At 42.4% G+C, this 23589-nt stretch overlaps 1 protein-coding gene across 1 annotated transcript in view; it reads right to left on the bottom strand.

Moving 5' to 3' along the window:
- Positions 1–14581: 14581 nt before the first annotated feature.
- ttc3 (tetratricopeptide repeat domain 3) overlaps positions 14582–23589 on the bottom strand; it is a gene marked incomplete at its 3' end in the record, with an annotated part of 108572 nt that continues 99564 nt past the window's right edge. The window contains exon 17 of the mRNA XM_084028184.1: positions 14582–14614. Within this exon, the coding sequence (XP_083884310.1) occupies positions 14582–14614 (33 nt within the window). The remainder of the gene's footprint in view (positions 14615–23589) is intronic.

Genomic DNA, 23589 nt, shown 5'->3' with positions numbered 1-23589 from the left:
AGTAGTACTCGGTAGTACTTGGTAGTACTCGGTACTACTTGAGTGACAGCTGAGTTCAGTGACCTGTACAGGGAAACAGTTGAGTGCGAAGCACTCAACTGTTTGATAATACATTGTACCTAGTAGTTCTCAGTACTTGAGACTCAGTAGTACTCGGTAGTACTTGGTAGTACTCGGTAGTACTCGCTAGTACTCGCTAGTACTCGGTAGTACTTGAGTGACAGCTGAGTTCAGGGCATATTTTCACCTAGAAACTCCATTTAAACTTTAAAATGGAGACACGAGTGGTGTGCTCTGATTGGTGGACAGGAATGTACTAAAACTACATTTAGTAGTGGGAAATGTAGTTTTTTTAGTCAAACGTCTTCAACTCAGCCATACTTTCACCTAGAAACTCCATTTAAACTTTAAAATGGAGACACGAGTGGTGTGCTCTGATTGGTGGACAGGAATGTACTAAAACTACATTTAGTAGTGGGAAATGTAGTTTTTTTAGTCAAACGTCTTCAACTCAGCCATACTTTCACCTAGAAACTCCATTTAAACTTTAAAATGGAGACACGAGTGGTGTGCTCTGATTGGTGGACAGGAATGTACTAAAACTACATTTAGTAATGGGAAATGTAGTTTTTTTAGTCAAACGTCTTCTACTCGGACATACTTTCACCTAGAAACTCCATTTAAACTTTAAAATGGAGACATGAGTGGTGTGCTCTGATTGGTGGACAGGAATGTACTAAAACTACATTTAGTAGTGGGAAATGTAGTTTTTTTAGTCAAACGTCTTCTACTCGGACATACTTTCACCTAGAAACTCCGTTTAAACTTTAAAATGGAGACACGTGTGGTGTGCTCTGATTGGTGGACAGGAATGTACTAAAACTACATTTAGTAGTGGGAAATGTAGTTTTTTTAGTCAAACGTCTTCTTCTCGTCCATACTTTCACCTAGAAACTCCATTTAAACTTTAAAATGGAGACACGAGTGGTGTGCTCTGATTGGTGGACAGGAATGTACTAAAAACTACATTTAGTAGTGGGAAATGTAGTTTTTTTAGTCAAACGTCTTCTGCTCGGTCATTCTTTCACCTAGAAACTCCGTTTAAACTTTAAACTTTTACAGACACACCCCCGGGCGGCGGCCCACTGCCTCCCTCTCAAAATTTCCCGGCGGGGGAATTTTCTAGTTATTCTTCCTCTTCTTACCTTTTTTTGATTTCCTACTCCTAAAAAACATAAACGAGCACCTACGCGAATGTAACATCAAAACGTGCGCCTTGATTGGGATCGGTGTGCTACTTAAAAGATGTCCAGAATATTAATTTTTCGCGACGCTAGTCGCGAAAAACCACCGAAATTTTCCCATTGATATGAATGGGACGAGCGAAAAAAAAGGAACATTCATTGTCGTTTTTCAAACGCCTGCTGCGCAGTCATACTTTCAACTAGAAACTCCATTTAAACTCTAAAACGTAGACACAAGTCTTCTGTCTTGGTGTGTCAATTCGCGTTTCAATAGCTCATATAGTTTTTGATCAATCACTGTTCAATAACCATGATCGTTTTGGGAGAAATCCTGAGATTTCAATGGGTGTGTATTGCGCGGAACCTTCTGGGCTAGAGTGCGTGACATCATCGCTTAGAGTGTGGGGGCTTCTCAGATCTTTTTCCTTTCCAAACTCCTCCCGGCCACAATCTTCACTCTACAGACGTGATATTTTCCAATTTTGTAGACAAACTTGTCCTGTCGCTCACAATGTGCTCAAAAAGTCTGTGCGATTTACAGAATTTGAACTAGCAACCTCTAAGCGCGGCCAAGTCAGGTTTTCTCGTCATCCGCTCCAATGTTAATTTAGAAGCAGATTTTCAAAGAAACCTGATATGAACAGCATTTCTAACTCGCCCTAGCGTCCACATTTCTGACACTAGGAAAAAATAAAAGTCATCAGTGTCTTCAGCCGAGTCTCGTGGCGCTAACGGTGCGAAAATTTTGGCGATAGGAGTTTCGGTGTGAGCGTGGCATGCTTTTGTTCGGACCCATGCACAGAGGGGGAATTGAGCGATAGAGAGAAGCAGAGAGACGCTCCAAAGCAGTCATACACACGCATCAAGGGCCGTTGCCATGGTGACAGCACTGTGTGGCACTGATCTTCATAACTGACAGCAGGTGTGCTCTGATTGGAGGACAGGAATGTACTAAAACTACATTAGTAGTGGGATATGTAGTTTTTTTAGTCAAACCTCTTCAGCTCAGCCATACTTTCACCTAGAAACTCCATTTAAACTTTAAAATGGAGTAGTCGGTAGTACTTGAGTGACAGCTGAGTTCAGTGACCTGTACCTAGTAGTTCTCAGTACTTGAGTCTCAGTACTACTCGCTAGTACTCGGTAGTACTCGGTAGTACTCGGTAGTACTCGGTAGTACTTGAGTGGCAGCTGAGTTCAGTGACATGTACTGGGAAACAGTTGAGTGCGAAGCACTCAACTGTTTGCAAGTACATAGTACCTACTAGTTCTCAGTACTTGAGTCTCAGTAGTACTCGGTGGTACTTGGTAGTACTCGGTAGTACTTGAGTGACAGCTGAGTTCAGTGACATGTACTGGGAAACAGTTGAGTGCGAAGCACTCAACTGTTTGACAATACATTGTACCTAGTAGTTCTCAGTACTTGAGACTCAGTAGTACTCGGTAGTACTTGGTAGTACTCGGTAGTACTCGCTAGTACTCGGTAGTACTTGAGTGACAGCTGAGTTCAGGGCATATTTTCACCTAGAAACTCCATTTAAACTTTAAAATGAGACACAAGTACTGGCATACAGTTGAGTGCAAAGCACTCAACTATATGCAAGTACATTGTACCTAGTAGTTCTCAGTACTTGAGTCTCAGTCGTACTCGGTAGTACTCGGTAGTATTCGCTAGTACTTGAGTGACAGCTGAGTTCAGTGACCTGTACAGGGAAACAGTTGAGTGCGAAGCACTCAACTGTTTGACAATACATTGTCCCTAGTAGTTCTCAGTACTTGAGACTCAGTAGTACTCGGTAGTACTTGGTAGTACTCGGTAGTACTCGGTAGTACTTCAGTGACAGCTGAGTTCAGTGACATGTACCGGGAAACAGTTGAGTGCGAAGCACTCAACTGTTTGCAAGTACATTGTACCTAGTAGTTCTCAGTACTTGAGTCTCAGTAGTACTCGGTAGTACTTGGTAGTACTCGGTAGTACTCGGTAGTACTTGAGTGACAGCTGAGTTCAGTGACCTGTACAGGGAAACAGTTGAGTGCGAAGCACTCAACTGTTTGACAATACATTGTACCTAGTAGTTCTCAGTACTTGAGACTCAGTAGTACTCGGTAGTACTCGGTAGTACTCGCTAGTACTTGAGTGACAGCTGAGTTCAGTGACCTGTACAGGGAAACAGTTGAGTGCGAAGCACTCAACTGTTTGACAATACATTGTACCTAGTAGTTCTCAGTACTTGAGACTCAGTAGTACTCGGTAGTACTTGGTAGTACTCGGTAGTACTCGCTAGTACTCGCTAGTACTCGCTAGTACTCGGTAATACTTGAGTGACAGCTGAGTTCAGGGCATATTTTCACCTAGAAACTCCATTTAAACTTTAAAATGGAGAGACGAGTGGTGTGCTCTGATTGGTGGACAGGAATGTACTAAAAACTATATTTAGTAGTGGGAAATGTAGTTTTTTTAGTCAAACGTCTTCTTCTCGTCCATACTTTCACCTAGAAACTCCATTTAAACTTTAAAATGGAGACACGAGTGGTGTGCTCTGATTGTTGGACAGGAATGTACTAAAAACTACATTTAGTAATGGGAAATGTAGTTTTTTTAGTCAAACGTCTTCTACTCGTCCATACTTTCACCTAGAAACTCCATTTAAACTTTAAAATGGAGACACGAGTGGTTTGCTCTGATTGGTGGACAGGAATGTACTAAAAACTACATTTAGTATTGGGAAATGTAGTTTTTTTAGTCAAACGTCTTTTGCTCGGTCATACTTTCACCTAGAAACTCCATTTAAACTTTAAAATGGAGACACGAGTGGTGTGCTCTGATTGGTGGACAGGAATGTACTAAAAACTACATTTAGTATTGGGAAATGTAGTTTTTTTAGTCAAACCTCTTCTGCTCGGGCATACTTTCACCTAGAAACTCCATTTAAACTTTAAAATGGAGACACGAGTGGTGTGCTCTGATTGGTGGACAGGAATGTACTAAGAACTACATTTAGTAGTGGGAAATGTAGTTTTTTTAGTCAAACGTCTTCTGCTCGGTCATTCTTTCACCTAGAAACTCCGTTTAAACTTTAAACTTTTACAGACACACCCCCGGGCGTCGGCCCACTGCCTCCCTCTCAAAATTTCCCGGCGGGGGAATTTTCTAGTTAGGGAGGCAGTGCTAAGCACAGCCACCTACTGTTTGCAGAGACAAACAGTAGGTGGCTGTGCGAAGCACAGCCACCTATTGTTATCCTGCGCGTTTTTAGGGAGGCAGTGCTAAGCACAGCCACCTACTGTTTGCAGAGACAAACAGTAGGTGGCTGTGCGAAGCACAGCCACCTATTGTTATCCTGCGTGTTTTTAGGGAGGCAGTGCTAAGCACAGCCACCTACTGTTTGCAGAGACAAACAGTAGGTGGCTGTGCGAAGCACAGCCACCTATTGAAATCCTGCGTGTTTCTTCTTATTATTCTTCCTCCTCCCGTTTTTTTGATTCCCTAAAACTACCAAACAAAAACGAGCACCTAGGCGAATGTTACATCAAAACGTGCGGCTTGATCGGGATCGGTGTGCTATTTAAAAGAAGTCCAGAATATTAATTTTTCGCGACGTAAGTCGCGAAAAACCACCGCAAATTAGTCCCATAGGAATGAATGGGATTAGTAAAAAATGAATGGGAAAAAAAAAGCAGAAAATGTAGCTTTTCAAACGCCTGCTGCTCAGTCATACTTTCACCTAGAAACTCCATTTAAACTCTAAAACGTAGACACAAGTCTTCTGTCTTGGTGTGTCAATCCGCGTTTCAATAGCTCATATAGTTTTTGATCAATCACTGTTCAATGACCATGATCGTTTTGGGAGAAATCCTGAGATTTCAATGGGTGTGTATTGCGCGGAACCTTCTGGGCTAGAGTGCGTGACATCATCAGTTAGAGTGTGGGGGCTTCTCAGATCTTTTTCCTTTCCAAACTCCTCCCGGCCACAATCTTCACTCTACAGACGTGATATTTTCCAATTTTGTAGACAAACTTGTCCTGTCTCTCACAATGTGCTCAAAAAGTCTGTGCGATTTACAGAATTTGAACTAGCAACCTCTAAGCGCGGCCAAGTCAGGTTTTCTCGTCATCCGCTCCAATGTTAATTTAGAAGCAGATTTTCAAAGAAACCTGATATGAACAGCATTTCTAACTCGCCCTAGCGTCCACATTTCTGACACTAGGAAAAAATAAAAGTCATCAGTGTCTTCAGCCGAGTCTCGTGGCGCTAACGGTGCGAAAATTTTGGCGATAGGAGTTTCGGTGTGAGCGTGGCAAGCTTTTGTTCGGACCCAAACGCAGAGGGGGAATTGAGCGATAGAGAGAAGCAGAGAGACGCTCCAAAGCAGTCATACACACGCAGCAAGGGCCGTTGCCATGGTGACAGCACTGTGTGGCACTGATCTTCATAACTGACAGCAGGTGTGCTCTGATTGGAGGAAAGGAATGTACTAAAACTACATTAGTAGTGGGATATGTAGTTTTTTTAGTCAAACCTCTTCAGCTCAGCCATACTTTCACCTAGACACTCCATTTAAACTTTAAAATGGAGTACTCGGTAGTACTTCAGTGACAGCTGAGTTCAGTGACCTGTACCTAGTAGTTCTCAGTACTTGAGTCTCAGTAGTACTCGGTAGTACTCGGTAGTACTCGGTAGTACTCGCTAGTACTTGAGTGACAGCTGAGTTCAGTGACCTGTACAGGGAAACAGTTGAGTGCGAAGCACTCAACTGTTTGACAATACATTGTACCTAGTAGTTCTCAGTACTTGAGACTCAGTAGTACTCGGTAGTACTCGGTAGTACTCGCTAGTACTTGAGTGACAGCTGAGTTCAGTGACCTGTACAGGGAAACAGTTGAGTGCGAAGCACTCAACTGTTTGACAATACATTGTACCTAGTAGTTCTCAGTACTTGAGACTCAGTAGTACTCGGTAGTACTCGGTAGTACTCGCTAGTACTTGAGTGACAGCTGAGTTCAGTGACCTGTACAGGGAAACAGTTGAGTGCGAAGCACTCAACTGTTTGACAATACATTGTACCTAGTAGTTCTCAGTACTTGAGACTCAGTAGTACTCGGTAGTACTTGGTAGTACTCGGTAGTACTTGAGTGACAGCTGAGTTCAATGACATGTACTGGGAAACAGTTGAGTGCGAAGCACTCAACTGTTTGACAATACATTGTACCTAGTAGTTCTCAGTACTTGAGACTCAGTAGTACTCGTTAGTACTTGGTAGTACTCGCTAGTACTCGCTAGTACTCGCTAGTACTCGGTAGTACTTGAGTGACAGCTGAGTTCAGGGCATATTTTCACCTAGAAACTCCATTTAAACTTTAAAATGGAGACACGAGTGGTGTGCTCTGATTGGTGGACAGGAATGTACTAAGAACTACATTTAGTAGTGGGAAATGTAGTTTTTTTAGTCAAACGTCTTCTTCTCGTCCATACTTTCACCCAGAAACTCCATTTAAACTTTAAAATGGAGACACGAGTGGTGTGCTCTGATTGGAGGACAGGAATGTACTAAAACTACATTAGTAGTGGGATATGTAGTTTTTTTAGTCAAACCTCTTCAGCTCAGCCATACTTTCACCTAGAAACTCCATTTAAACTTTAAAATAGAGACACGAGTGGTGTGCTCTGATTGGTGGACAGGAATGTACTAAAAACTACATTTAGTAATGGGAAATGTAGTTTTTTTAGTCAAACGTCTTCTACTCGGACATACTTTCACCTAGAAACTCCATTTAAACTTTAAAATGGAGACACGAGTGGTGTGCTCTGATTGGTGGACAGGAATGTACTAAAAACTACATTTAGTAGTGGGAAATGTAGTTTTTTTAGTCAAACGTCGTCTGCTCGGGCATACTTTCACCTAGAAACTCCGTTTAAACGAAATTTTCCCATTGAAATGAATGGGACGAGCGAAAAAAAAAGAGCAGAAAATGTAGCTTTTCAAACGCCTGCTGCTCAGTCATACTTTCACCTAGAAACTCCATTTAAACTCTAAAACGTAGACACAAGTCTTGTGTCCTGGTGTGTCAATCCGCGTTTCAATAGCTCATATAGTTTTTGATCAATCACTGTTCAATGACCATGATCGTTTTGGGAGAAATCCTGAGATTTCAATGGGTGTGTATTGCGCGGAACCTTCTGGGCTAGAGTGCGTGACATCATCAGTTAGAGTGTGGGGGCTTCTCAGATCTTTTTCCTTTCCAAACTCCTCCCGGCCACAATCTTCACTCTACAGACGTGATATTTTCCAATTTTGTAGACAAACTTGTCCTGTCTCTCACAATGTGCTCAAAAAGTCTGTGCGATTTACAGAATTTGAACTAGCAACCTCTAAGCGCGGCCAAGTCAGGTTTTCTCGTCATCCGCTCCAATGTTAATTTAGAAGCAGATTTTCAAAGAAACCTGATCTGAACAGCATTTCTAACTCGCCCTAGCGTCCACATTTCTGACACTAGGAAAAAATAAAAGTCATCAGTGTCTTCAGCCGAGTCTCGTGGCGCTAACGGTGCGAACATTTTGGCGATAGGAGTTTCGGTGTGAGCGTGGCATGCTTTTGTTCGGACCCATGCGCAGAGGGGGAATTGAGCGATAGAGAGAAGCAGAGAGACGCTCCAAAGCAGTCATACACACGCAGCAAGGGCCGTTGCCATGGTGACAGCACTGTGTGGCACTGATCTTCATAACTGACAGCAGGTGTGCTCTGATTGGAGGACAGGAATGTACTAAAACTACATTAGTAGTGGGATATGTAGTTTTTTTAGTCAAACCTCTTCAGCTCAGCCATACTTTCACCTAGAAACTCCATTTAAACTTTAAAATGGAGTACTCGGTAGTACTTGAGTGACAGCTGAGTTCAGTGACCTGTACCTAGTAGTTCTCAGTACTTGAGTCTCAGTAGTACTCGCTAGTACTCGGTAGTACTCGGTAGTGCTCGGTAGTACTTGAGTGACAGCTGAGTTCAGTGACATGTATTGGCTAACAGTTGAGTGCGAAGCACTCAACTGTTTTACAATACATTGTACCTAGTAGTTCTCAGTACTTGAGACTCAGTAGTACTCGGTAGTACTTGGTAGTACTCGCTAGTACTCGCTAGTACTCGGTAATACTTGAGTGACAGCTGAGTTCAGGGCATATTTTCACCTAGAAACTCCATTTAAACTTTAAAATGGAGACACGAGTGGTGTGCTCTGATTGGTGGACAGGAATGTACTAAGAACTACATTTAGTAGTGGGAAATGTAGTTTTTTTAGTCAAACGTCTTCTTCTCGTCCATACTTTCACCTAGAAACTCCATTTAAACTTTAAAATGGAGACACGAGTGGTGTGCTCTGATTGGTGGACAGGAATGTACTAAAAACTACATTTAGTAGTGGGAAATGTAGTTTTTTTAGTCAAACGTCTTCTGCTCGGTCATTCTTTCACCTAGAAACTCCGTTTAAACTTTAAACTTTTACAGACACACCCCCGGGCGGCGGCCCACTGCCTCCCTCTCAAAATTTCCCGGCGGGGGAATTTTCTAGTTGGTGGAAATGCTTTCAAGCATTTCCAACCTATGTTATCCTAATCTTTATTTTTCTTATTTTTCTTCTTCCGTACGTTTTTTGGTCGCCTCTAGCTTCTGCATACTTTCAGCTACAAAAACCATTCAGCTATCAAAATGTTCAGCTTTTTCAGCTCTTTCCGGGATATCTTCAACATTTTTTCAGCCTTTCATACTTTTTCACATATTCAGCCTTTTCCATATTTTTTTTTCAATGCATTCCTATGGAGATCAGCCTGAAAACCTCTTTAACATGCTCCTCTTTGAAAAGCATGGCAGTCTGCATACTTCCACCTACAGACGTCATTCAAATTTTAAAACATTCATAAAACCTTCAGCTATTCAGCTATTACTTTTCATTGTGATATCTATTACAGTTTTTAAATTATCAGTGTTTAAATATGATGCTGTTTTCAGACTTTTTTTGAGTTTTCAATGGGTGTGTATTGCGCGGAACCTTCTGGGCTAGAGTGCGTGACATCAACAGTTAGAGTGTGAGGGCTTCTCAGAGTTTTTTCCTTTCCAAACTCCTCCCGGCCACGATCTTCACTCTACAGACGTGATATTTTCCAATTTTGTAGACAAACTTGTCCTGTCTCTCACAATGTGCTCAAAATCTCTGTGAGTTTTACAGAATTTGAACTAGCAACCTCTAAGCGCGGCCAAGTCTCTTTTTTTCCTCATCCGCTCTAATGTTAATTGAGAAGCAGATTTTCAAAGAAACCTGATATGAACAGCATTTTCTAACTCGCCCTAGCGTCCACATTTCTGACACTAGGAAAAAATAAAAGTCATCAGTGTCTTCAGCCGAGTCTTGTGGCGCTAACGGTGTGAACATTTTGGCGATAGGAGTTTCGGTGTGAGCGTGGCAAGCTTTTGTTCGGACCCAACGCAGAGGGGGAATTGAGCGATAGAGAGAAGCAGAGAGACGCTCCAAAGCAGTCATACACACGCAGCAAGGGCCGTTGCCATGGTAACAGCACTGTGGGGCACTGATCTTCATAACTGACAGCAGGTGTGCTCTGATTGGTGGACAAGAATGTACTAAAAACTACATTTAGTAGTGGGATATACCCAGGGGGCCAAGCAAAAAAACAGACACGGAGCATTGTAAAAGGTTTGACACCAGAAATGATATCTAGGACCTTCAAGGAATAAAACCTGGGTGGACAACCCGGTCAACTAGCTGCTGGAAAGCTACAGGGGGCCAAAACCCCTCTATTTGGGTAATTTTCCTGGCGAAATTATGTAAATGCAAATATTTAGGTACTACAATGGAATAAATAGTCATACAACTATAAAATTTGACAGAGAGTATCATGACACATAGGGGGAGGCATGGAAACAAGATTCTGGGGCTTGTTGCAACTCAATTTTAAGATATCACCCTCAACATCCCAAAAAAGACAAAAAAAAGTACTGTTCGCCTGACAAATTCTCATGAACATTATTATTTTTCAGCACTTTATGGAGAATATCTATGCCCAACATGTATATACAAAACTTCCTTAATTCATAAGCTTCCATTTGAGTCCAAGATGGCCTTTCTATCTCAAAAGCCTCACTTGCTGTGGCCAACGGTCTTCTCTCTATCCCAAATCGAGAATTGTGCTGAAATAGAATTTCCAGTCAGTGTTCTACCAGATGGGGTTAAGTGCTGTTTCTTAATTTTTTCTTCTATCATTTGTACAAATCAATGCCTCAGTGTTTATGAAAAATATGCAATATTGATCAATGAAAGAAACAAAATTCCTGGCAGCAAAACATTTATTTTCATTTAAATGTTCATAAATTGAACATAGAATAACCATCCTCATGGCCAGAACTAGAACATAGGATTGGGATTTAATAGGATTTAATAATAATAGGATTTAAAAAAAAAAAAACATGACATATATATGTCCAAATTACAGCAGGTACAACACGTTTTGGTGTTAGTACCTAGTTTTCTGATTCACTGCTGCTGTCACTGAGCTCCAATGTCACAGTGTTTAATCTGTTGCATCTGGTTGTCAGTCCCTGGCAACGGCACCCTATGTAGCATGGAACTGCCTTCTTTGCACAGGAACAGTTCTTCTGGCAGCCTTTGACACATCCACATGAGATTGTCTTGTTCATTGACACAGGCCAGGCTGGCTTTGTAGAAGGGATAGGAACTGTTTTTCCATTATCCATAGACCATCCAAATTCTGTGCATAAGGGAATATCTGGCTTGGATATGTGTGCACTCTTGTCAATGAGTGTTGCTAGAGCAGCCCTTTTCAGGTGCAGGAGAAATGCATCTTCTGTTGGGGGTAGTAGCTTTAAGAGTGTTGATTTGTTGTTCAGGAACTTGTATGCTCTTAGTTTGCCCAGGTCTGAATCCTCAAAGTGATCTGCTGTGGCTGTATACACAGCTATGGTGAGGTCCCGTGCCTGCTTCAGGACGTCATCTGTTATGGCATCGGTTGAGTTCTCACCAAATTCTTTAAGTGCAGGTATGTCCAGAATCATGCTGTTCTTAAACCATGCCTTCTTCCCAGTGAAATATGGGTAACTAGTTGTATCTCTGCCACTCAGACTGTGGACAAATGGCATTGCACAACACTGTGAAGGTCCCAGTGCCACAACCATTTCATGGATAGGCAGGTATGCATTTTGGGCTGTTCTCACCCACAGCTCTGCTAGATCACTTAGATGCGTTGCACCATAGTACAGACACATGGTAATGACGTCAGTGTCATTTGCATGTATGACAACTCTGTCAACTCCTTCATTCTGGACACTGTAGAGGGTGTGGAGTATGATCCTGGTGTCAGCCTCCTGCTGTGTAGACTCCAGAGCAGGAACATGCATAACAGACCCTTCTGTCAGCACCACACTCTTGGTCTCTTCTTTGAAACCACCACCCAGGTAGAGATGAGTTGGGCCAAGAACAGGCCCCAGTTGCTCATTCTCACACCATTTATCACAGAGGAAGCTCAGAAGATTTGCTTTGTTAGCTGAGACTGCAAAAAACTCATTTGGGTCTGGAGCTGTGAACTGCTCACTGACTTCATACACTTTGGCTGGTTTTGATCGGGCGTATCTTTTCTCCTGCTCAGCTGATTTAAGGCTGGGCCCACTGTACCTGTCACAACAGAAGTGTATGATCTGAGTGCAAGCAGGCACATCATTCAGCAGTAAGCTTTTGTATCGCTTAGCAATGGTTCCAAATAGTTACCCTTTTTGAAAAGACCAGTGTCGTATGGCACACATAGCATCAACTACTACTGCTGTCTTTTTGCCATCTTGAAGCAGATTAGGGATGCTGTTCACTTTGGTCTCCTCTTTCAGAATCTTTACTAGGCTTGCCTTGGTACCATTTCTCATACTGCCATCTTCCTGGAAGAGGGATGGGGGAAAGACACTGCACTCATGGTTGCCGATGAAGTCCACAATGTTGAGTTCGCCACCACTAGCAATGATCTGTGTCATGCGCAGAAGGGCAGTAACTTCATTGCTCTTGCCAGATGAAGATGTTTTTCCCTCAGACTTCTTTGAGACTTTCGTGTTTTGTGTGTGGAAGGTGTTAAGCTTCACAATAGTTGTCTTCTTCTGATCACTGGACAGTGACTCTGACAGAGCCTTCAAACCAAGTACTTTCACATTTGTCAGGTTGTCCTTGACTGTGGAATCTGCACATTGTCCAGTTGATATGTTGATCAGGCATGGCGTGGCTGTTGTGAATGGGTTGGTCTCTACTGCTGCCATGACCTTGACTACCATCTCTGCATCCCTGGTGACACGACTCCAACCAGATTCATGGTGTGGGCTGGAGGAATGGATGTGCAGCATAGACTTGAGCTCTGCAGAGATGGCTGCAGTGAGTGGTTTTGTGAAAAGCCACTTCATCCGGGCAGCAGGGTTGAGTGTAATGCCATCTAAACCGCTTGCCTCCTTGGCATCTGCATTATATGTCTGCTCCAGAAGCATGTCAGGGGAGACCCCATTGTGACTGCCATCTGCTCTCCTCCCAACAAATGCACCTGCCATCAGTGCTTCATGTACCTCTGGAGCTGTTTCAGGTAGTTTCTTCATCTCGGCCAAATACAGAGGCAAAGATTGCTGCCCATATTTATAGTGACCTGCTGCAGTGAGGTAAGGCAGCATTTGTGCTGATTCAGAGAGATGGCCTACCCAGTTGCCTTCTCGTTGGTAGTAAATGAACCTGTGAAGAATGTCGGACATCTCCAGGAAGATTGACCAGAAAACGGATGTTGGTTGTTCACTCAGTGATTTCTGAAAAAGCAACATCTGCTCCCGTAGAACTGATAACTGTGGATGTGACATCTGGATGATCTCCAACTTCTGAGTGGCAGTAGCATCTTTCTCAAACAACCTCTTCACAACATTTTCGACCTGTGATTGCCAGTGTTCTGTTTCTCTGTCTGCTGCCCATGTCTCAAATGCTTCCCAGTACAAGCGCCACATTGCCTCACTGAGGATCCTGAGGGCATGTAGTGTTTGATAGTAGTCAGCCTTCTCACCAAACATCTTCTTGACAGTCCCTTCCTGACATAGACCAGCTGCGACAAGAAGATCTTCTGCACCTGCATCCCTGATGATTTTGCAAACAGCCTTCATATAGTTATGAGCTTGGTGAAAGCCCCCTAGCAGCAAGATTACACTGTCAAAGTCATCTCTGTGCTTGTCTCTGATGGTAACTGCAAGTTCATATGTAGCCTGGTCTCCAGTGATAATGGTATACTTGTCTCCCAGTGCATGTGATGTATTGACCAGCCGTTTCATCTCTTCTTTCATCACTGCGGGATCAGTTGGAGATGCTGGGATGAGAGGAAGATAACCAATGGTGCTGGCCTGTCTATGTGGATGGAGGTCTGCACAGAAGGCAGAAAATCCAGGCAGTACTGCATCTGGAGGAGAATTCAACAGCTGTGAAGTTGTAACCATTCTTGCTAGGCGCCATATAAGCAACAGGTCTTCAGCTGTACCATCTGAGGAAGTTGCCAGACTCTCTAGCTTCTCAATGTGCTCAAGTGACCTGGACCTCTGCCTGTCTTTAGCTGAGATGTAACACATGGGAACAGGTGGGTCAGCAACATCATGGAGAGTCTTTCTTCTGTCACGAGTGGAAGTGGGAAGACTGGCACCCTCTTGGAATCTCTCAATCTGTTTGTTTTCAATTATGATTGCAGAGGTGGCATTGAAACTCCCACCATCTAGTGTCTTCTTCTTCCAGTCCAGATTGTCCATGGCAAACACATGGGGAATCTTGCAGTTTTTAGTCATTGTCTCTGGGACATAAACACCAACAGTTTCAACCTGCTGCATGATCTTCTCACTGTGTGCAGTCAGCTGACGCTGCAGACTTTCATAACTGATCCCAAGCCCCAGCCTGTTGTTCAGCATAATCAACGATTTACTACGTGTCTGATTGAATATGTGGTAGGCAGTGGCTATGCCCAAAGGTGTTGTTACCCTCGAGACATGCTGTAGGATATGCTGTGACATAATGATAGCTTTCTCTGCTGTTGGCTGATCAACAATGACTCTTCCCTCTGCACCGAGTTCTGGTATCTTGTCATTAAACAGCATAGCTGTGAAGTTGAAGAGTGAGTCGGGAACCATGTTATTAGCAGATGTGAAGGATATCTCAGTGGAATGTTTCTTATGAGTTTGCCTCATGCAGTCCACACAATCTGCTCGAAGAATCTTTGCAGCTTGTCGCAGTGCTTGATGTTTCTCATCCTGCATATGATCTGCTTCTAGTCTCCTCAGCTTCTCCAGGGCATCACCGAGGGGTACACCTGATGCACACATGAAACCTGAACCACATGTCTGATTAAGGACTGAAACACGTGAACCAAAGTATTGCTGCAGCTTCAATTTCATACTAATTGTTCGGTACTCATCTGCATTTTTGACACCTAGCTCCTTCAGAATTTCTCGGTACCGGTTACGCACTGATTTCAATAAGAATCCTGACAGGTCATGGAAAAGAGGAGCCTCCAGTTCTTCCATGAGGCGAGTAAAGGCAACAGCATACAGGTTAAGTCTTCGCTTTCCAGAATGAATGCGCTGAGCCTTGAAGTTGTTCATGCATGGTTTATGGTAGGCAATACCATTGGCAACCATATCATGACCTTGCCCAATCAGTCTCAACAATATGTCATCTCTACCCAGTTTCTTGGCTTTCTCCTCAATGGCCTTTTGACTATTTAATGTGGATACCATAGAGATTGGTTCCTTTCTTCGCAGCCACTGCTTATTGCAAATTACACACCTCTTCTTTGTTTGAAAATTTTCAGTGTTTCGTCTGTTGGACCTGACATCATGGTGTGAGGAGGTGAATCGTGGATCAGCCAAATTTGATGCTCGTGCTCTCATATCAGTTGAACGTTTCTTCTCAGCATATTGGTAGCTCTTCTTGTTTATGTACCAATTTCGACATTTTGGGTGCCACTTTGGTGCACTGTCTTCCAACCATTTTTTTGATGCAGAATCATTGAGCAGTCTTTGGAAGACCTCATCTTGACGTGCATCAATGGCTTTTAAAAACTTTTGCTTTGTTATAGGAGTGATGAAATTTAGGTATTTAACGGAGTGTCCTTGACATATGATGCACTTTGTGTAGTCAGTGCTTTTAACTTCACAACTCTTGTTATGAGACTCATGCTTCAGCGACATGGCCGTGTCACCCAAATGTTTAATTGGCTGGCTTGTCATCTTGCTACAGGAAGGAACATACAAAAAAATTACTGGTCAATATCATTGTAATTATGAAGTAGTGGATACAATTGTGAATAATTGCAATATATTGTTCTTTTAAAAAAAAAAGTAATATTTTAAACATAGCATATGTAGTGCAGCCTCAATCTCAAAATACTCACTCTATTCCTTACTTGTGCCAATTACACACAAAGGTGTAGTTGTGGCATAGGTGTACATGTGACCCCACACAGCACTGCACAAACAACAAATGGTTGGTATGTCACATTAAATTCTCTCAATCAATGATAAAAAATATATTGATAAAATGAAAAATATAGGACAAGGGACTTACAGATTCTTTCAGAATGTTAGCCAACAGTAGCTAACTGTGCTTGCTAGCGAGCTTACAATTGCTGAAACATCAGAAAAAACTCAAATTAGCATAGGTGGCAAGCAAATTGTCCTTCTGTACATCATATTAATGTAAATCCTTCAATATTTTATATGAAAAAAATAATATTTAAAAAAATATCTATTGATAAAATGAAAAATATAGTACAAGAGACTTACAGTTTTTTTTAGAATGTTAGCTAACAGTAACTAACTGTGCTTGCTAGCTAGCTTACAATTCTTTCAATTGCTGAAACAACAGAACAACTAAAATTAGCATAGGTGGCAAACAAATATTGCCCTTCTGTAAATGATATGAATAAATTCTTCAATATTTTATAAAGAAATAATATTTAAAGTATATTTACCTCTTTCGAACAGCAAACAATTCAGAAAACCCCAAGTGCACTGCTTGTTCACTTTGGGGAGACCAGAAATAGAATGTTCGGATCATGTCAGTTAATGCCAGTTAACATGTAGTTTTTCACAATAGGGGTTGCATTGTTTGGAGCCAGCCTGTAGCTTTCCAGTAGCTAGTAGAAAGGCCATCTTGGACTCAAATGGAAGCTTATGAATTAAGGAAGTTTTGTATATACATGTTGGGCATAGATATTCTCCATAAAGTGCTGAAAAATAATAATGTTCATGAGAATTTGTCAGGCGAACAGTACTTTTTTTTGTCTTTTTTGGGATGTTGAGGGTGATATCTTAAAATTGAGTTGCAACAAGCCCCAGAATCTTGTTTCCATGCCTCCCCCTATGTGTCATGATACTCTCTGTCAAATTTTATAGTTGTATGACTATTTATTCCATTGTAGTACCTAAATATTTGCATTTACATAATTTCGCCAGGAAAATTACCCAAATAGAGGGGTTTTGGCCCCCTGTAGCTTTCCAGCAGCTAGTTGACCGGGTTGTCCACCCAGGTTTTATTCCTTGAAGGTCCTAGATATCATTTCTGGTGTCAAACCTTTTACAACGCTCCGTGTCTGTTTTCCAAAAAAATGGGATTTTGCCCCCTGGGTAATATGTAGTTTTTTTTAGTCAAACGTCTTCTGCTCGTCCATACTTTCACCTAGAAACTCCATTTAAACTTTAAAATGGAGACACGAGTGGTGTGCTCTGATTGGTGGACAGGAATGTACTAAAAACTACATTTAGTAGTGGGATATGTACTTTTTTTAGTCAAACGTCTTCTGCTCGGTCATTCTTTCACCTAGAAACTCCGTTTAAACTTTAAACTTTTACCCCCGGGCGGCGGCCCACTGCCTCCCTCTCAAAATTTCAAAAATGTCTGTCTATCTCTCTCTCTCACTCAGAAGTGACAGCAGGTGCGCTCTGATTGGCGGACAGGAGCAGTCAGTGGGAGTTGTAGTTTTTCAAAGAAGACAGACAGACACACACACACACACACTTTTTCAAACTTTTCAAATATTCAGCTTTTTTAATATTCTCTTCAGCTATTCAGCTTCTTCAACTTTTCACATATTCAGCTCTTTTAATATTCATATTCAGCTATTCAGCTTTTTCAAACTTTTCACATATTCAGCTTTTTTAATATTCTCTTCAGCTATTCAGCTTTTTTAACTTTTCACATATTCAGCCTTTTAAATATTCTCTTCAGCTATTCAGCTTTTCAAACTTTTCAAATATTCAGCTCTTGAAAATTCTCTTCAGCTATGCAGATTTTTCAAACTTTCCACATATTCAGCTTTATTAATATTCTCTTCAGCTATTCAGCTTTTTTCCAGCGTTGCTTCAGCATAAAGCATTTCCACGCATTTTCTACAGGAAATGCTTTTTCTAGTTAGGGAGGCAGTGCTAAGCACAGCCACCTACTGTTTGCAGAGACAAACAGTAGGTGGCTGTGCGAAGCACAGCCACCTATTGAAATCCTGCGTGTTTTTAGGGAGGCAGTGCTAAGCACAGCCACCTACTGTTTGCAGAGACAAACAGTAGGTGGCTGTGCGAAGCACAGCCACCTATTGTTATCCTGCGTGTTTTTTCTTCATATTATTATTCCTCTTCTTACCTTTTTTTGATTCCCTAAAACTGCCAAACAAAAACGAGCACCTACGCGAATGTTACATCAAAACGTGCGCCTTGATCGGGATCGGTGTGCTACTAAAAAGAAGTCCAGAATATTAATTTTTCGCGACGTAAGTCGCGAAAAACCACCGAAATTTCCCCATTGAAATGAATGGGACGAGCGAAAAAAAAAAAGCAGCTTTTGTTCGGACCCATGCGCAGAGGGGGAATTGAGCGTTAGAGAGAAGCAGAGAGACGCTCCAAAGCAGTCATACACACGCAGCAAGGGCCGTTGCCATGGTGACAGCACTGTGTGGCACTGATTTTCATAACTGACAGCAGGTGTGCTCTGATTGGAGGACAGGAATGTACTAAAACTACATTAGTAGTGGGATATGTAGTTTTTTTAGTCAAACCTCTTCTGCTCGTCCATACTTTCACCTAGACACTCCATTTAAACTTTAAAATGAGACACAAGTACTGGCATACAGTTGAGTGCGAAGCACTCAACTGTTTGCAAGTACATTGTACCTAGTAGTTCTCAGTACTTGAGTCTCAGTAGTACTCGGTAGTACTCGGTAGTACTCGGTAGTACTCGGTAGTACTTGAGTGACAGCTGAGTTCAGTGACATGTATTGGCTAACAGTTGAGTGCGAAGCACTCAACTGTTTTACAATACATTATACCTAGTAGTTCTCAGTACTTGAGACTCAGTAGTACTCGGTAGTACTTGGTAGTACTCGCTAGTACTCGCTAGTACTCGCTAGTACTCGGTAGTACTTGAGTGACAGCTGAGTTCAGTGACCTGTAAAGGGAAACAGTTGAGTGCGAAGCACTCAACTGTTTGACAATACATTGTACCTAGTAGTTCTCAGTACTTGAGACTCAGTAGTACTCGGTAGTACTTGGTAGTACTCGGTAGTACTTGAGTGACAGCTGAGTTCATGACATGTACTGGGAAACAGTTGAGTGCGAAGCACTCAACTGTTTGACAATACATTGTACCTAGTAGTTCTCAGTACTTGAGACTCAGTAGTACTCGGTAGTACTCGGTAGTACTCGCTAGTACTTGAGTGACAGCTTAGTTCAGTGACCTGTACAGGGAAACAGTTGAGTGCGAAGCACTCAACTGTTTGACAATACATTGTACCTAGTAGTTCTCAGTACTTGAGACTCAGTAGTACTCGGTAGTACTCGGTAGTACTCGCTAGTACTTGAGTGACAGCTGAGTTCAGTGACCTGTACAGGGAAACAGTTGAGTGCTTGACAATACATTGTACCTAGTAGTTCTCAGTACTTGAGACTCAGTAGCTCTCGGTAGTACTTGGTAGTACTCGGTAGTACTTGAGTGACAGCTGAGTTCAGTGACATGTACTGGGAAACAGTTGAGTGCGAAGCACTCAACTGTTTGACAATACATTGTACCTAGTAGTTCTCAGTACTTGAGACTCAGTAGTACTCGGTAGTACTTGGTAGTACTCGGTAGTACTCGCTAGTACTCGGTAGTACTTGAGTGACAGCTGAGTTCAGGGCATATTTTCACCTAGAAACTCCATTTAAACTTTAAAATGGAGACACGAGTGGTGTGCTCTGATTGGTGGACAGGAATGTACTAAGAACTACATTTAGTAGTGGGAAATGTAGTTTTTTTAGTCAAACGTCTTCTTCTCGTCCATACTTTCACCCAGAAACTCCATTTAAACTTTAAAATGGAGACACGAGTGGTGTGCTCTGATTGGTGGACAGGAATGTACTAAGAACTACATTTAGTAGTGGGAAATGTAGTCTTTTTAGTCAAACGTCTTCAGCTCGGCCATACTTTCACCTAGAAACTCCATTTAAACTTTAAAATGGAGACATGAGTGGTGTGCTCTGATTGGTGGACAGGAATGTACTAAATACTACATTTAGTAATGGGAAATGTAGTTTTTTTAGTCAAACGTCTTCTGCTCGGTCATTCTTTCACCTAGGAACTCCGTTTAAACTTTAAACTTTTACCCCCGGGCGGCGGCCCACTGCCTCCCTCTCAAAATTTCCCGGCGGGGGAATTTTCTAGTTAGGGAGGCAGTGCTAAGCACAGCCACCTACTGTTTGCAGAGACAAACAGTAGGTGGCTGTGCGAAGCACAGCCACCTATTGTTATCCTGCGTGTTTTTTCTTCATATTATTATTCCTCTTCTTACCTTTTTTTGATTCCCTAAAACTGCCAAACAAAAACGAGCACCTACGCGAATGTTACATCAAAACGTGCGCCTTGATCGGGATCGGTGTGCTACTAAAAAGAAGTCCAGAATATTAATTTTTCGCGACGTAAGTCGCGAAAAAGCACCGAAATTTCCCCATTGAAATGAATGGGACGAGCGAAAAAAAAAAAGCAGAAAAGGTAGCTTTTCAAACGCCTGCTGCACAGGCATACTTTCACCTAGAAGCTCCATTTAAACTCTAAAACGTAGACACAAGTCTTGTGTGCTGGTGTGCCAATCCGCGTTTCAATAGCTCATATAGTTTTTGATCAATCACTGTTCAATGACCATGATCGTTTTGGGAGAAATCATGAGATTATAATGGGTGTGTATTGCGCGGAACCTTCTGGGCTAGAGTGCGTGACATCATCAGTTAGAGTGTGGGGGCTTCTCAGATCTTTTTCCTTTCCAAACTCCTCCCGGCCACAATCTTCACTCTACAGACGTGATATTTTCCAATTTTGTAGACAAACTTGTCCTGTCTCTCACAATGTGCTCAAAAAGTCTGTGCGATTTACAGAATTTGAACTAGCAACCTCTAAGCGCGGCCAAGTCAGGTTTTCTCGTCATCCGCTCTAATGTTAATTTAGAAGCAGATTTTCAAAGAAACCTGATCTGAACAGCATTTCTAACTCGCCCTAGCGTCCACATTTCTGACACTAGGAAAAAATAAAAATCATCCGTGTCTTCAGCCGAGTCTCGTGGCGCTAACGGTGCGAAAATTTTGGCGATAGGAGTTTCGGTGTGAGCGTGGCATGCTTTTGTTCGGACCCATGCGCAGAGGGGGAATTGAGCGATAGAGAGAAGCAGAGAGACGCTCCAAAGCAGTCATACACACGCAGCAAGGGCCGTTGCCATGGTGACAGCACTGTGTGGCACTGATCTTCATAACTGACAGCAGGTGTGCTCTGATTGGAGGACAGGAATGTACTAAAACTACATTAGTAGTGGGATATGTAGTTTTTTTAGTCAAACCTCTTCAGCTCAGCCATACTTTCACCTAGAAACTCCATTTAAACTTTAAAATGGAGTACTCGGTAGTACTTGAGTGACAGCTGAGTTCAGTGACCTGTACCTAGTAGTTCTCAGTACTTGAGTCTCAGTAGTACTCGCTAGTACTCGGTAGTACTCGGTAGTACTCGGTAGTACTTGAGTGGCAGCTGAGTTCAGTGACATGTACTGGGAAACAGTTGAGTGCGAAGCACTCAACTGTTTGCAAGTACATAGTACCTACTAGTTCTCAGTACTTGAGTCTCAGTAGTACTCGGTGGTACTTGGTAGTACTCGGTAGTACTTGAGTGACAGCTGAGTTCAGTGACATGTACTGGGAAACAGTTGAGTGCGAAGCACTCAACTGTTTGACAATACATTGTATCTAGTAGTTCTCAGTACTTTAGACTCAGTAGTACTCGGTAGTACTTGGTAGTACTCGGTAGTACTTGAGTGACAGCTGAGTTCAGTGACATGTACTGGGAAACAGTTGAGTGCGAAGCACTCAACTGTTTGACAATACATTGTACCTAGTAGTTCTCAGTACTTGAGACTCAGTAGTACTCGGTAGTACTTGGTAGTACTCGCTAGTACTCGGTAGTACTTGAGTGACAGCTGAGTTCAGGGCATATTTTCACCTAGAAACTCCATTTAAACTTTAAAATGGAGACATGAGTGGTGTGCTCTGATTGGTGGACAGGAATGTACTAAAACTACATTAGTAGTGGGATATGTAGTTTTTTTAGTCAAACCTCTTCAGCTCAGCCATACTTTCACCTAGACACTCCATTTAAACTTTAAAATGAGACACAAGTACTGGCATACAGTTGAGTGCGAAGCACTCAACTGTTTGCAAGTACATTGTACCTAGTAGTTCTCAGTACTTGAGTCTCAGTAGTACTCGGTAGTACTCGGTAGTACTCGGTAGTACTTGAGTGACAGCTGAGTTCAGTGACCTGTACAGGGAAACAGTTGAGTGCGAAGCACTCAACTGATTGACAATACATTGTACCTAGTAGTTCTCAGTACTTGAGACTCAGTAGTACTCGGTAGTACTCGGTAGTACTCGCTAGTACTCGGTAGTACTTGAGTGGCAGCTGAGTTCAGTGACCTGTACAGGGAAACAGTTGAGTGCGAAGCACTCAACTGTTTGACAATACATTGTAGCTAGTAGTTCTCAGTACTTGAATCTCAGTAGTACTCGGTGGTACTTGGTAGTACTCGGTAGTACTTAAGGTGACAGCTGAGTTCAGTGACATGTACTGGGAAACAGTTGAGTGCGAAGCACTCAACTGTTTGACAATACATTGTACCTAGTAGTTCTCAGTACTTGAGACTCAGTAGTACTCGGTAGTACTTGGTAGTACTCGGTAGTACTCGCTAGTACTCGGTAGTACTTGAGTGACAGCTGAGTTCAGTGACATGTATTGGCTAACAGTTGAGTGCGAAACACTCAACTGTTTTACAATACATTGTACCTAGTAGTTCTCAGCACTTGAGTCTCAGTAGTACTCGGTAGTACTCGGTAGTACTTGAGTGACAGCTGAGTTCAGTGACCTGTACAGGGAAACAGTTGAGTGCGAAGCACTCAACTGTTTGACAATACATTGTACCTAGTAGTTCTCAGTACTTGAGTCTCAGTACTACTCGCTAGTACTCGCTAGTACTCGGTAGTACTTGAGTGGCAGCTGAGTTCAGTGACATGTACTGGGAAACAGTTGAGTGCGAAGCACTCAACTGTTTGCAAGTACATAGTACCTACTAGTTCTCAGTACTTGAGTCTCAGTAGTACTCGGTGGTACTTGGTAGTACTCGGTAGTACTTGAGTGACAGCTGAGTTCAGTGACATGTACTGGGAAACAGTTGAGTGCGAAGCACTCAACTGTTTGACAATACAATGTACCTAGTAGTTCTCAGTACTTGAGACTCAGTAGTACTCGGTAGTACTTGGTAGTACTCGGTAGTACTTGAGTGACAGCTGAGTTCAGTGACATGTACTGGGAAACAGTTGAGTGCGAAGCACTCAACTGTTTGACAATACAATGTACCTAGTAGTTCTCAGTACTTGAGACTCAGTAGTACTCGGTAGTACTTGGTAGTACTCGGTAGTACTCGCTAGTACTCGCTAGTACTCGCTAGTACTCGGTAATACTTGAGTGACAGCTGAGTTCAGGGCATATTTTCACCTAGAAACTCCATTTAAACTTTAAAATGGAGAGACGAGTGGTGTGCTCTGATTGGTGGACAGGAATGTACTAAGAACTACATTTAGTAGTGGGAAATGTAGTTTTTTTAGTCAAACGTCTTCTTCTCGTCCATACTTTCACCCAGAAACTCCATTTAAACTTTAAAATGGAGACACGAGTGGTGTGCTCTGATTGGTGGACAGGAATGTACTAAGAACTACATTTAGTAGTGGG

The sequence above is a fragment of the Eutrigla gurnardus genome (genome assembly GCF_963514095.1).
Source record: "Eutrigla gurnardus genome assembly, chromosome: 15".
Classification (NCBI taxonomy): Eukaryota; Metazoa; Chordata; class Actinopteri; order Perciformes; family Triglidae; genus Eutrigla; species Eutrigla gurnardus.
This window is presented reverse-complemented; position numbering and strand designations above follow the sequence as displayed.